The sequence below is a fragment of the Sitophilus oryzae genome, unplaced genomic scaffold (assembly GCF_002938485.1).
Source record: "Sitophilus oryzae breed Bouriz unplaced genomic scaffold, Soryzae_2.0 scaffold_1307_pilon_pilon, whole genome shotgun sequence".
Taxonomy (NCBI): Eukaryota; Metazoa; Arthropoda; class Insecta; order Coleoptera; family Curculionidae; genus Sitophilus; species Sitophilus oryzae.
This window is the reverse complement of record NW_022145957.1, coordinates 2,150,408-2,165,330: the sequence shown is the minus strand read 5'-3', so window position 1 is coordinate 2,165,330 and position 14,923 is coordinate 2,150,408. Positions and strand designations below refer to the sequence as shown.

At 34.0% G+C, this 14,923-nt stretch overlaps 1 protein-coding gene across 1 annotated transcript in view; it reads right to left on the bottom strand.

The window, feature by feature from the left end:
• The window catches only part of LOC115874888 (inactive rhomboid protein 1), a 143,175-nt gene extending 128,863 nt beyond the window's left edge, over window positions 1–14,312 (bottom strand). The window contains exons 1-2 of the mRNA XM_030890187.1: window positions 14,293–14,312; window positions 11,784–11,993 (exon numbers count right to left, since the gene is read on the bottom strand). Of these exons, the coding sequence (XP_030746047.1) occupies window positions 11,784–11,993; window positions 14,293–14,312 (230 nt within the window). The remainder of the gene's footprint in view (window positions 1–11,783; window positions 11,994–14,292) is intronic.
• Between the last annotated feature and the right edge of the window lie 611 nt (window positions 14,313–14,923).

The window sequence follows — 14,923 nt, the reverse complement described above, 5'->3', positions numbered from 1 at the left end:
ATCTTAATTAATTTATACAAAATTACTCTATTTACTACCTTCAAATTTGTGTAAACAAAATGTGACATAGAATTTGACAATGACACACTCACATTTTTGACGGTATTTATTATAATTAATTATATTTAATATATTATACCTTTCTCTGGGCCCTTTGAATAAGAAGACTAAGGAAGGAGCATAATGCTATCCATCTATTCATGCATGGTGGGCGGAAAAAGCGCCATAAAAGCACTCTAGGGTGGGGATCCTTGACAGTTCTGTTTGACGATTCATTTGACACATTCATAGATAAATGCAACAAGTTTAGATTGGAAAGCCCGTATAAATTTTAAATCGCGAAATTATGTTGGGTCGCGACCGTTATACGCGATATACGCTAAGAACAACGGCAAACAAAAACAGAAATAATTTTCTCTTGTCAAAGTCAGAATCAAATGTCAAAGTCCTTATATAAAATAAAGTTTCTTGTATGCAACACACTGTATTTTATTTATAAAATTAAACGAAAATAATAATAAATTTGAATAAACAATATTTGGCGATATAATTCCGGAAAAAGCCGAACCGCTCCGAAATTTTCAAAAGTTTTGGGTCGCGACCGTTGCAAGAATAGCGCCAAATAGTGTTTACATTGTCCTTATGGGCACTTTCCAATCTAAACTTGACACATTTGAATTTGATTTGAAATTTTGTGGATTTGTCAGTCTTTACGGAGGTTATTTTATGTTATTTATTATTTATTCTACTACTGATAGTTGTATAAAGGTAGTAAATCTAGATGGAAATTGTGGCAGCACTTAAATTAACAGTGACACTATCGCGATTTATCGAAAGAGACTCTAAAATAGTTGGATGTGTAGCGTGCGGTAAATCTCGGCAAAAATTGAGTGAAATAATGGAACAACTTTTCGCTAGTAAGTGACTATATAATATACATACGTGTAGTAAACCGATCATTTATGAAATTCACTTAAATTAACTAAATTATATATTTTTCTTGCATTTTAGCTTTTATTTATTACTTGTCAAAGATTAGATGTCAAAGAATTTAGATACGTTAATTTGACTTACCTGCTTCAGTAGCGTATCGGATGTTTGTGGTAATAAATACTTTTTATAACTTATCTATTTTTATTAGAATTATATATTTTTATAACAATTTTAATAACTACCAACATTTATTCACAACGTAAAATAAAACAACAAATTATTGAGTCTACCCCACGTCTACCTTACATCATAGTTTTACATTTTTTAAATAAAATTAGAACGACACTGATAAACCGGAATTTAAGTCGGCCATATTTGAGGCCCATTGCGGTATACCTAAGATTTTTGATATGCTCCTTCCTTAGTCTTCTTATTCAAAGTCTGGGCCATATATGGGGCCATATTATAATTTTTTTATTACTCATGCGGGGAAAGTAGTATCTTTTCGCTTTCTTTTGGAGTCAAAAAGACGCTAGTTGCCCACTTCATAATTACCACAAGAGTTTTGAGCATAGTTTTGAGGAAATTTAAAGTAGATTTGTGAGTGCGACATGTAAACTTCTCGCCATCTTCTGGCACCAAAATTTTCATTGGCACATGCAAATTGACAAGCAAAAAAGACAGTCTCGAAGTGTCAATATTAAAGAAGTGAGGTTGGCATTTAAATAAATTATTTTGTATTCGCGTTTTAATAAGCTAAAATAAAAATTAAAATAAAGAAAACATGAGTAATAACCCCGACTGGATTCCGGAAACTGATGAAAGTGATAATGATGAATCTATATCGCCAGAAATTCTTGAAACACCAAATGATGAGACTATACCGCCTGAAATTCTTAAAAGAGCTAATGAGGTGATTAATAATCTGACCCCTGCAACATCACGGATTAAATATGAATCAGCATACAAACATTTTATGCACTGGCGAGCAACACCACGAATTACAAGTCTCTCTGAAGAGGTGTTTTTGAAATATTTTAGTGAGCTATACGAAACTCTTGCCGTCAACTTTATGGGCGAAATATTCAATGGTAATTGTTGCATATACGGTTTTCGGCTATTTTTCGACTATATAAGAAAATTTTTATATACTCACATTCTATTGACCTTAGAGATTGCAAATATGCTGGGGGAGAAGAGAAATTGTGTTTAGTTAAGTATTTTTTCAACCAAACTAACTTACGGGACCGGGGAGCGAATAGGGGTGCTGGGCGGGGTAAAAACAATATTCCGATTAAAGATACCAATAACACAACCATTTTACAATCCTTTAATTAAACTTTTAATGTAATATTTCTTCAAAAAAAACTATTAAAAACAGAAGAATTGTTTTATTCAGAAATCATTGGCAGGTTACATTGAAGGATATGCTGACAGTAGTGAAGGTTGAATTTTGACAAACATTGTGAATTGATGCATAGTTGCCAAATCAGCTAGTAAATTGTCCGGAATTTCATGCATCCTTTTTTTCAAAGGGAAAAATGACGTCATAGGTTTTAAAATGTTTTATTGATTTTTAAATCGCCGCCCGCGGTATAGAGAATTGCTTAGTTATAGCTCTAGCAATGAAAACACACTGAGCGGTTTGTTTGGTTTGGTCTTGGTTAGTTTGGTTTTGGTTGGTTTTGTTATGGTTGGTTTTGTTGGTTTGGTTTAGATTCGGTTGGTCTTGTTTGGTTTGATTCTTTGTTTTTTTTTCGTATGTTAGAAAATGTTTTCTCTTATTTTACCAAAATTGCATTTTTCCTCAACTCAAGCTCTTTATGTTTGTCTTAACAGCATTAGAATAGACACTTCATTTTATAGAAAATTTCTTAATTTTGAGGGCCATAAAGTGAAACGAATCCCAAATAGCACTAAAAATATAATAAACTATTTTTTAATCTAGTGAAAAAGAAGAAAACACAAACAAAACACAAGAGTGAAATGTTATTTTGGTTTTGTTTTTTATGTTTTGTTAGTTTAAGGTTTTATTTTTATATATTTCATAAAAATAAAATATATTATTTTCATTGTTCAATGTCTGTTTTATTTAAATTAAATTTGCTTTATTTGGGTTAGTTTGATTTTTGCTACAGATATAAAAATTTTAAAGAAAATTCAGTGGGACTGGCAACATTGCTTTCCTTTTTGTCGGTGTCATGTCAAATCAAGTGTAAAAATGCTCATAACGTCAAATATGTGTCAAATATTAAATTTAAATATTTTGAAAGTCCGTGCATAATCTATATTTTCTCAATTCTTTTAAATGGAAAATGCGATTTTTCTATATTTGTATGTCATGTTTTACCCAGTTTGTACGCTTTTACCCCGCCCAGCATCCCTATTAGCTCCCCGGTCCCGTAAGTTTGTTTGGTTGAAAAAATACTTAAAGAAACAAAATTTCTCTTCTCCCCCAGCATATTTACAATCTCTAAGGTCAATAGAATGTGAGTATATAAAAATTTTCTTATATAGTTCAAAAATAGCCGAAAACCGTATATGCAACTGTTCAATGTTGAGAAGAATGGTTGATATAAAGCATAACTTCAATATTCATAACTATTCAAGATTAATCGCTTTTTTAAAGCAGAATAGTAAAGGTTTTAAGAACAAGAAAGCCCGGAAATTAAGTGAACAAGTTGACCAATTCCTACGTGAAGCTCCTGATCGCGAATTCTTGGCTACAAAGGTTATTAAAATATCTTTTAACTTTTTCATTATTTTTTTTTGACTAAAATTACTACTCCAATTATACCCGTATACGTAATAAAAAATAGTATGTGCAACTCGTGCGAAGTTGTCGATTGCCCACTCGAGCGAATGAGCGCACTCGCTTCGCTCGTAACCTTAACTTCGCTCTCGTGCGCTACAACCTAACCAATCGACAACTTTTCGCCCTAGTTGCACATTGTACTATTACTAATTTGAATGCAGATTTTTGCAAATATCCTTTAAATGGTTATTCCAAATAAAACGACATTCTAGACAAAAGTACAACTTTAACGCCTTTTCAAAAAACTCAATACAACTTTTGCATAAAATTTATTAGGGGAGATAATATTTGACCTTTTCAAAATTTACATGAGATTTCCTATGTCCCGTGTTCCGATGCACCACACGGTATAATAAATAATGGCTACAAGACGAAGATTGACTTGAGCCGGACGCTGTAATCACAGACCAAAAAACATTTAGATTGGCAACTCTCGTCATTTATCGAAAACGCGTTTTACAGCGCTCGGTGAGTTGAAGACGTACTAAATCTTCATTTTTCCCGCCAGGTACTGGGAATTTAAAATTTGAAATTGAATTGCATTATTGCTTTTTTACCAAAGGTGAAAGAATTAATACTGTTTTTTTAGTTTTCTGTAAAATATAACTTTTATTTTACAGAAAACTAAAAAAAAAACAGTATTAATTCTTTCACGTTTAGAAAAAAGCAATATGTATATAATATTTCTAATAAGACTGATACGGAACAATAATACAATAACCAATATGACACACAAAAATTTTATTAAAAATCATCAAATAATACTATAATATTATCCATTCAACATTTGAATAAAAAATAATTCGTTATATAGATTATTACCTTACGTTATATACATACACATTATACAGACATTTTACATTATAATATAAACAATATTTATCAACAAAAGCAATAAAACATTAAACTTTATAAAGGGACTTGTTTAATTTTATTTAAGGCTTTTATGTTTTACTTTATTTTTTTTAAAATACTTCAAATGCAAGTTTTTTTAGAGGATCTCCTGGACTTAAATGCCCAGGTTGGACCTGGGCATAACCCTAAAAAAATACTACATATACAAATTTTTAAACGGGTCAAAAACATAAGGACACTTACCTCTTTATCCATTGGCATACTATGTAAAATCGACGATCTACTAGAGGATTTACAGCCCAACACACAGCAATATAACACCATTTTTAAAAAGTCAAAACAATAACACTTCGTAACAATTACAAAAATTTAGATCGAACCACGAACAAACCCAAAGGATGACGGGGATAGATTGAAGAATTTTAAAATTCAGCCGGTCGCCCCTCTTTTGAGCAGTATCAATCATAAAACAGAAAAATTCTTATTGGCTGTCGCTTTCTCCCGCCAGGCGACACTAGCGCACGGTGTCTTGAAGTCGTACTAATTTCGTGGTTTGACGTTTCGCGGAGAGTGCGCAGGGCCTGGCTGTAATGTAATGCTTGTTCACTGCTCGAGACAATTCAAATTCGAAAAAATTGGTCAAGTGCGAGTCGGACTCGCGCACGAAGGGTTCCATACCATTCATTATCTATACAACATTAGACACTATATTATTATTATAAACTTTTTTTCCGATTTAGCTGAAAGTTTTAATGCGCGTATAAGTAATTAAAAAAAAAGAAGAAACATATTACTAAAAATTGTAAGAATCAATAATAAATATGTAAAAAGTAAAAATAAATATGTAAAAATTAAAAAAAAAACGATTAAAAAAAGTCGCCTTGGCTAGGATTCGAACCTGCCTTACTACGACTCCAACGTCATAGCAGCGTAAAGTCCTAACGCTTTAACCACGCGGCCACCGAGGACTTGAAAGATTCTATGTAAAATTCTTACTTAAAAGATAATGTTTAGTGAAAGTATTTTTTTATTTATAAACATTTATTTAATTCTGTTTTTAGTATTTGTTCTTATAGCGGCAACATAGATACATTATTTGTAAAAATTTCAACAGTCTAGCTATAACGGTTCATAAGATTTGTGACAGACGGACGGACGGACGGATAGCGAAATCTTAGTAATAGAGTTCCCGTTTTTATCCTTTGGGTACGGAACCCTAAAATATAATGAAATAGAGCTGACGACCGGGATCAGGTAGGTGCATCAACTGCTGCAGCATCCATATTTGAAGCCTCACTGGGAATGCAAAAATATGTTTCGTTTGCTGTTCGGTTCGCTGAAAATAAGTTTTCAATTTTTCGTCTTCATTTGCCATTCCGTTTGTTTTGAGCGTAACATTCAGGTCTGTAAAGTTTAACAATCAAAGATATTCGCTAAAAAACAGACAGTCGAGTGGAGCACCGTTGTTGTTCGCGAGCAGCTCGGTTCGCCGATTAGTTCCCAGCATTGACTAACAAATGCTCGGGTTACAAAGCGTTCCCAAGTAGCATGTTTGGACACATTTTATGTAATGTTTCTAATAATGGTGTCTGTTTGTCACAACATGCAAACGGTATGCCACAAATCGGAAACATTTTCGAAACCTATATATTTTATATGGCTTTATTACATGTGTTTTCAATGTGGTGGCACTAGCCGTTTCCTGAAATGTTTCTATGCGGAATCAAAACATTTAGAGGAAATGTTTCGAAACATTTTCTGCAATAATTTGTGTCCAAGATGTTTTCGTTTTCAGCAGCCACTGTTTTTAAATGTGAAGAAGCAAAATACCAAACGAAAATGATCTGTCTGTGTGTGGATTTCAAAATGAAAACAGCCATCAACAATGTCGACCTCCGCCATAATTTTTTTTCCTTTTAAGATCTTTGTTTTTAGGTTTTCTCGCACAAAAAATGTCTGCCAAAAGCAAATTCATCGTTTAATTTAATAATGTACCTTCTTATTTTTAATGCCCCTTCTATATATCATTATTTTTAGGCTACAAAATATTTTTGTTTCAAATATAGATTTTTATTTTTATGTGTATATCATGGTTCTGAAAATAAAAATATATAAATCAGTGTAAGTAGAAGGCGTTCTTATAAGTATAAAAGCTCAACAGCCGATAAAACATGTATTTTTAGTTATCACTAGCCAACATGGCGCAATGTTAATTCATTATTTTATAAAATTCACATGGAGTCGGACACAAATCATCTACATTATATCATATCTGTGTCTAAAAAGAGAGAAACTCGTGTTTCGAAAATGAATCGACAATAAATGGAAACTTCGTCTCCAAAATGTTTCGATTTAGCGCTATCTGTGACGAAATTTCGAGCTAGTCACCTGTCAACAACGCCAATCAAAAGTTCTGGTCAAAATAATTAAAAAAAATTATTTACTTGTTACAACATGAAAACATGTATTCCATTGTGGAAAAAAGAGAAAAAAAAAAACGTTTGCTGTTAAAAATTTTCTTCGGTCTCCTGTCGGGTATGGGTAGTGGCTGACATATATTCCTAAATTCCTAAAACAAATCATCTCTGTAATGCGTATAATAAATATTTACAAAATCGCATAAGAAAAATATCTGTATTTGTACTCACCATATACGAGTATGTCCTTCCTTCTGATTTTTTAATTATAGTACTATAATAACTTAGAAGAATGCTTAAATGCAAAAACTGCAGAACAAAATCCAATTTTTCTATTTGACAGAATATCAAATAAATTATGGAAACTTTTCAGGCACAAAACGGGTACGAAATCTGTAAATGTGAGCCGACATCTGTTTCTTAAAAGTTTCGAAAAATTTGTGACACTAAGATCTTTATTGTTATAGTTTATGTAACCAAACCATATTTTGTTAAAATGTTTCGAAACAAACAGCGATTTATGTTACGAAACATACGTCTCAAAAATGTGACGAAACTGTTTCGCAATGTTTCTCAGCAGAGATTGTGTTTCGATTGTGTGTCTAAAAATGCTACTTGGTTACATTACAACGCTTGGCTCAAGTCAATCTCAGTCTGTATATTACACGAGACATTCCGCAGGTATAGACTCGGTTTAATGATATAAATTAATGTTATAAATGATAAAAACTTACGTCGACCCAACTGTTCGTTGCAAATGTTTGCACGCTCGAGATAAATTTTATTAATGTCGAAACGTGTTCGTCGCATAAATTGGACTCCCTCGGTTAGCGATTTTTAAGCGAAGATCAAAGGATTTGAATCGCATGCATTTTGCAGTGTGGACGATGTCTTTGTGAAACTTTGGAGCAGTTTGAAGTTGTTAGAGAATTGATTGGGATAATGAACTAAACGGAAATGTTACGATATACAACTATTTAGTGTACGAATTTAGCGGTTGTGTTCCATTACCGGCAACCGGCACTTACGTCAAGTCTGCCTCTAAACTGCGATTAATGTAAATAGATAAAAAATGTCTATACCTATGTGGCGGATTCATCTCTCCAAAAAATCCTTAATGGGTATTTTGCAGTGCAGTGGCGAAATACCCATAAAGGATTTTATTGGAGTGTAAATAGATACTTTTTTAGTTTTACGTTTCATGTATTTGTTAAGCTTTTAAATGTTTTCCTGTTCAAAGCAATTTTAGAAAATCTTTGAAATTTTTTTTTTGAAAAAGAAAAAATTGTTACGTGTGTCGTTAAGTTGTCGTTAAGGGGGGGGGGGCAACTCCAACTCCCACGACTGGTTTCTGGGCCTACCCTTCATCAGGTGGGCTGTCCATAGGTTGTTTCTCCAACGAAACGACAAACACAACGACTTGGCGATTAGAGATTAAGGATCTCGCACCAAAACGATAGAAAAGCATTCTTCGGCCTCTCTAATACAAAGGGTGGTCTCAACTGTATTCCGGAAACTTCGGCCGCATATTCTGCAGATAAAAATAAGTAAAAAAGTTCGTATAAATGTATGTCCTAAAATGCTTAATTTCGGAGATACACGGTGTAGAATTTTCATTTTTATTTCGATTTTTTCCAAATAATTTCTGAAGTAATGCCAATATTTAGAAAATTTGTGTCTGGGAGTTTTCTGACGTGAGGAATTTGATTTTGATGTCATTACAGTTACATTACAAACAACATCTTTAACTTTATTATTATAGGAGCTACAGATGCCCGACGCACTGTTGCCGGACCCTGTAAAAAATGACAGCAACCTTCATTTCACAGCCATCGCTGACCCCTTTTTTTCGATCGTATTGTATTAAGTTACGGCTAAAATGAATACTCGGGTAGTTTTAAAACTAGTCAGCCCTTTATTGAGTGTTCCCATCTGAGACTGAACAAGTTTCCATCTGACAGTCTCACTAAATCAGTTTTGATTGAATTTAAAATTATTGGACAAAAAAATGATTATCCCCAAAACATTATTTATTTTTAAAATTATACTTTTCTATTTCTCTAATAAATCTTCATGTTTCCCTATTTCGGTGTGCCTAAAAGGATGAAAATAATTTCAACCTGTTATGTTTTTATGTATGTACGATTTAATCTGTTTACGCTTAACTTCTAAACGGCGTATTATAATTTGACAAATTATGATAAGAAAAAAATATGGTCAGAACTATCTTAATCTGGTTATAGGCAATGTGAAGTAACAATAATTATTTCAATATGGCTCCTTATATGTAGAAGATAAAGTCACATAAATATTTTTTTTGCAAAGGAATTAGCATGCTTTATCTTCATAGACAGTTTTAGAATTAATCAGCAGTTTTACCTTTTATTGAGTGTTCTCACCTGAAACTAACATGTTTTAACCTGACTGTCTCACTGAATCAGTTTTGACTTATCGTGCTATAATAATAAACGTGAGAACACATTGTTAGCGAAAATCATCAGTATAGACATACTTTCAGTGAAAGTGAAAACCGGCTATACTTTTCTTTTCATTTTGACTGCATAATAAATATAAACTGAAATGTAAGAACGTATTTGTTTTGTTCAAGTTTTTAAATATAGTTTCACTAGCACTAGCACTTAGCACACACTAATAATTAATCGCCACATGATCTAGCACCTACCACATTTCGTTTTTGATACATAAGAATATGTATTGCGTAACTCATATGTTAATTTTAAACACTATTCGAACAAGCGATTGTGTTTTTGTAGACATTTTATAACTTCGACATCAACGAAAAATGCCTGGATCAAATGAATGAATTCAACGAGCAAAACGAAACGTTTAAATACAAACGTCGTTTTCTGTCTTTTGAGTAACATTGAGTCAGTCTGTCCCCTTTCTTTCTAAGGTCGCAGTGAGTAGGTATTGGGACATTTGAGCCAGACGGCCACTTCCGGTCCAGACACCTAATTCCAGGAACCCAATCAGATAAGAACATGTAAAATACGTTAATAAATAAGAATAAACAGGTTTGAGCCGCGGTGAACCGCTTTTAAACAGAAATAAACAGGTCTAAACAAAAAAATGAACAGGTCTGTTGTTTTAAACTAAAAGCTGTTCAAAGCAGTTCAAAAGCGGTTCACCGCGGCTCAAACCTGTTTATTCTTATTTATTAACGTATTTTACATGTTCTTATCTGATTGGGTTCCTGGAATTAGGTGTCTGGACCGGAAATGGCTGTCTGGCTCAAGTGTCCCAATACCTACTGCAGTGTTTCAGCAAATTCAGCAAAACTGACAAGTAAGAACGCGCTTTAAGATCATAAGTATGAACTAGGCATGACTTGTTGAAGTGAAACCTTTTTAGAAACCAAAAGCGCGATGGGAGTATAATTGAAGGCTGTGCTACACGAGACGCGAGTGGAAATTGATGACAATCTTGGAGCGTCGTAACTCGGGCCCTATGCGAGCTAGAGGGCTGAAACTTGGAATGTAGATGCTCAAAGAGTCCCATCTTTTCATGATATTTTGGCGAAGTTTCCCGCACTGTGAACCCCCATCATTAATGAATCAAATAAAAAAATCTTCCGAATCGTTTTAAACGAAATTTGGTATGTCGATAGATTGGACCAAGACCAACTTGACTGTGTACGATACGTGTCACTGTGACAGGTAGTTTTGGCGTAAGAAACGTCAAAAGTTGATGTCGTCCGATCACGACCAAATTTAGTGAGTAGATTATGTGAAGGACGGTGCACGCGGTTCCACCCTGCAAAGTTGGATACGACGCGCGACGTTTCGTTTACATCTTCATCAGGGTGGGTTTAACGATTTGATATATTGAAGAAAAATGTGGGTCGATTTCGGAATAATTAGGGACGAGCTACCGGATGACACCCTCGACGAACCGATGCGATGCCTCTAAATGGACGAAATCATCAAGATTTTTCTTAAAAATGGGTCGATTGGAAACAAATTCGGCACGGGAACAGTTTTTTTATACGTCTACAAAAACCGTTGACGTTCTGTAAAGATGACATTATATCAAGTTCAGGTATCTGTAGATGCTAGTAATGTATATTACAGTTGGGGGTTGGAACCTTTGGTGTTACACAGCAAAATAAACCACTAAATCACCACAATACACCAAAACACTTTTACTTTTACACTGGACGCGCGTTTCGCTAACCATGTTAGCATTATCAGCAGATAATTAAAATGGTTAGTTTTAATCATCTGCGGTGATTTAGTTTTTTATTTTGCTTAGTAATGTATGGAAATCGCGTCTTTGATTTTAAAGAACTTAACATACGTAAAAACTAAAAACAAATTAAAAATAGTCATAGAGAAAGTTTGAAGCTTTTTGGTTTTACCTTATTAAATAATTGTTAATTTTGAAGTGTAACTTTATATAATGTCATTTTGATAGAACGTCAACGGTTCTTGTAGACCAGATACGTCTAAAAAAAATAAAGTGGGCTCGAATAGTTGCCGTTAAATATTTTAAATAGTTTTTTTTCTTTATCCTTTATGTTTTTTGCTTCCGACGACGGAAAGAGATAAACTTTCCGAAACGTTAAGCATTTTTTTGTCCGTTAAGCATTTTTTTTTATTTGTAAGCCACTGCTGACAAGTAGTCGCTGTTGGATTAAAGCAGCAGTGTTTACAAAAAGCAACTATTTTATTTTGTAGATTTTCTTGCAGTGGCGAAATACCCATATAGGATTTTTTTGGAGAAATGACTATTATATTACCCACCTCTCCTGGTGCTGGTAGGCTTTTTGTGGTTGTGATATTGGCGTCGCTTGGCAATCTTTACCCAACGGGAATCGTTCCGATTGACCTGTGATGGTGCCGCTGCTGCGCACAGCAACAGCGCCAGTAGTACGCGCAGGGGGCCCCAGTGCAGAAGAACATCCGCCGGAGCCCCCTGCACAGCCGGTGGCCCGGGACCCGTCGTCAGAGCACCTGAAACAAGAAATTATCCTGTATATAGCATGTCAATCGTACATATACAGGGTGAGCCAGTATTCCGATAAGATTCCATATCAGGCTTACAATTATTTGAGATTTTTATTCCAATCTTTTTTATAAAATATACGGGCAATTTTATTGTACTGTACCGACATTTGTACCGACAAATACTTTAATAGATATACAGGATGATTCAAATATATTTTGACACTACATTTGCAGTTTTTCAAAAGTAATATACAGGATGGCAATTTGAAAACGAACAGTATTTAATATTACCTCTACCGATGATAGTATGAAAATTTGGCGAAATACGCCAATTTACATATCAAGGGGGCCAATTTTTGAGGCATTTGTTGTCGTATTACTTTCAACCCTTTGATCCCCAGGGTACCTACCCCTAAAATTTTAAATGGTAACCCCTATTTCTTTTACCATTTTTGTGTTCCAAATTTATGTAGAATTCTATAAGAAACACAAAAATGGTAAAAGAAATTGACGTGTTTCTCGCCAAATTTTCATACTATCATCGGTAGAGGCAATATTAAATACTGTTCGTTTTCAAATTGTCACCCTGTATAGGGGAGCGGGGGGCACGTTGTTACACGGGTAAGAAGTTACACGCCTTTTTTACCGAGATTTTAAACTCTTTGGTGGACATAAGTGGACTCATTTGTTCTCTTATAACATCGTGCATTACATAAAAATGATTAGTGACCCGTCGAGCGCCAAGCTGCTACGTTGTGTGCATATGTCTCGATTTGAACCAAGTAAGTAAACAAATCGTTTACGAGATTTTTGATTCCTGATGTCTATATTTTTTATTTTCTCAAAAATTTTTTCAAATATATTTTGACACTACATTTGCAGTTTTTCAAAAGTAATATACAGGATGGCAATTTGAAAACGAACAGTATTTAATATTACCTCTACCGATGATAGTATGAAAATTTGGCGAAATACGCCAATTTACATATCAAGGGGCCAATTTTTGAGGCATTTGTTGTCGTATTACTTTCAACCCTTTGATCCCCAGGGTACCTACCCCTAAAATTTTAAATGGCAACCCCTATTTCTTTTTACCATTTTTGTGTTCCAAATTTATGTAGAATTCTATAAGAAACACAAAAATGGTAAAAGAAATTGACGTGTTTCTCGCCAAATTTTCATACTATCATCGGTAGAGGCAATATTAAATACTGTTCGTTTTCAAATTGTCACCCTGTATAGGGGAGCGGGGGGCACGTTGTTACACGGGTAAGAAGTTACACGCCTTTTTTACCGAGATTTTAAACTCTTTGGTGGACATAAGTGGACTCATTTGTTCTCTTATAACATCGTGCATTACATAAAATGATTAGTGACCCGTCGAGCGCCAAGCTGCTACGTTGTGTGCATATGTCTCGATTTGAACCAAGTAAGTAAACAAATCGTTTACGAGATTTTTGATTCCTGATGTCTATATTTTTTATTTTCTCAAAAATTTTTTCAAATATATTTTGACACTACATTTGCAGTTTTTCAAAAGTAATATACAGGATGGCAATTTGAAAACGAACAGTATTTAATATTACCTCTACCGATGATAGTATGAAAATTTGGCGAAATACGCCAATTTACATATCAAGGGGGCCAATTTTTGAGGCATTTGTTGTCGTATTACTTTCAACCCTTTGATCCCCAGGGTACCTACCCCTAAAATTTTAAATGGCAACCCCTATTTCTTTTACCATTTTTGTGTTCCAAATTTATGTAGAATTCTATAAGAAACACAAAAATGGTAAAAGAAATTGACGTGTTTCTCGCCAAATTTTCATACTATCATCGGTAGAGGCAATATTAAATACTGTTCGTTTTCAAATTGTCACCCTGTATAGGGGAGCGGGGGGCACGTTGTTACACGGGTAAGAAGTTACACGCCTTTTTTACCGAGATTTTAAACTCTTTGGTGGACATAAGTGGACTCATTTGTTCTCTTATAACATCGTGCATTACATAAAAATGATTAGTGACCCGTCGAGCGCCAAGCTGCTACGTTGTGTGCATATGTCTCGATTTGAACCAAGTAAGTAAACAAATCGTTTACGAGATTTTTGATTCCTGATGTCTATATTTTTTATTTTCTCAAAAATTTTAATCTTTAACGTTCATAATATATCTACCTTTAATTTGCAATGTTGTTGTTTTCTACTATCGATATCCATTAATGCTGACTTCAATTTATATTTAAAAACGTACCATGGGGCAGGTAGTTACAATTTTTTAGGGTAAGTTGTTATATGTAACAACTTACCCCAAAAAATTACCATGCATTATATTGAACGGTTCTTCATATTTAAAAAAAGATTAAAGTAATTTTCACAAGAACCAGAACTAATTAGCTACTTATCTACTCAAAAGAAATATATTTTGGTTTACTACCAAGAGAAGTCCGGAAACTAGTTTACCAATGTGCTGTAAAACTCAAATTAACAAATATTCCCCCCAGCTGGCTTATAAATAACATGGCTGGACCAGACTGGTTTAAAAGTTTTATGGATAGAAATCCTTAACTATCTCTACGAACACCAGAAGGTAGGTACATCTTTGAGTAGAGGAACGTCGTTCAACAGAACCAACGATTTTTTTTGGCAAACTGCAAGGCTTTCTCCAAAATTATGAATTCACTGCTTCGCGCATATGGAAGGCTGACGAAACAGGTGTCACAACGGTACAGAAGCCTGAAAAAATAGTTGCTGCCTGTGGTCAAAAACAGGTCAGTGTGATCACATCTGCCAAAAGGGGAACACTTATGACACTTGCATGTGCTATAAATGCTGCTGGAAATTCAGTTCCGAAGATGTTCGTCCAGAATGATACATAGATCTTTTTCTCCATGCTGTAGATATTATAATTACTCATAAATGTTAAAAGACTGTTAAAAG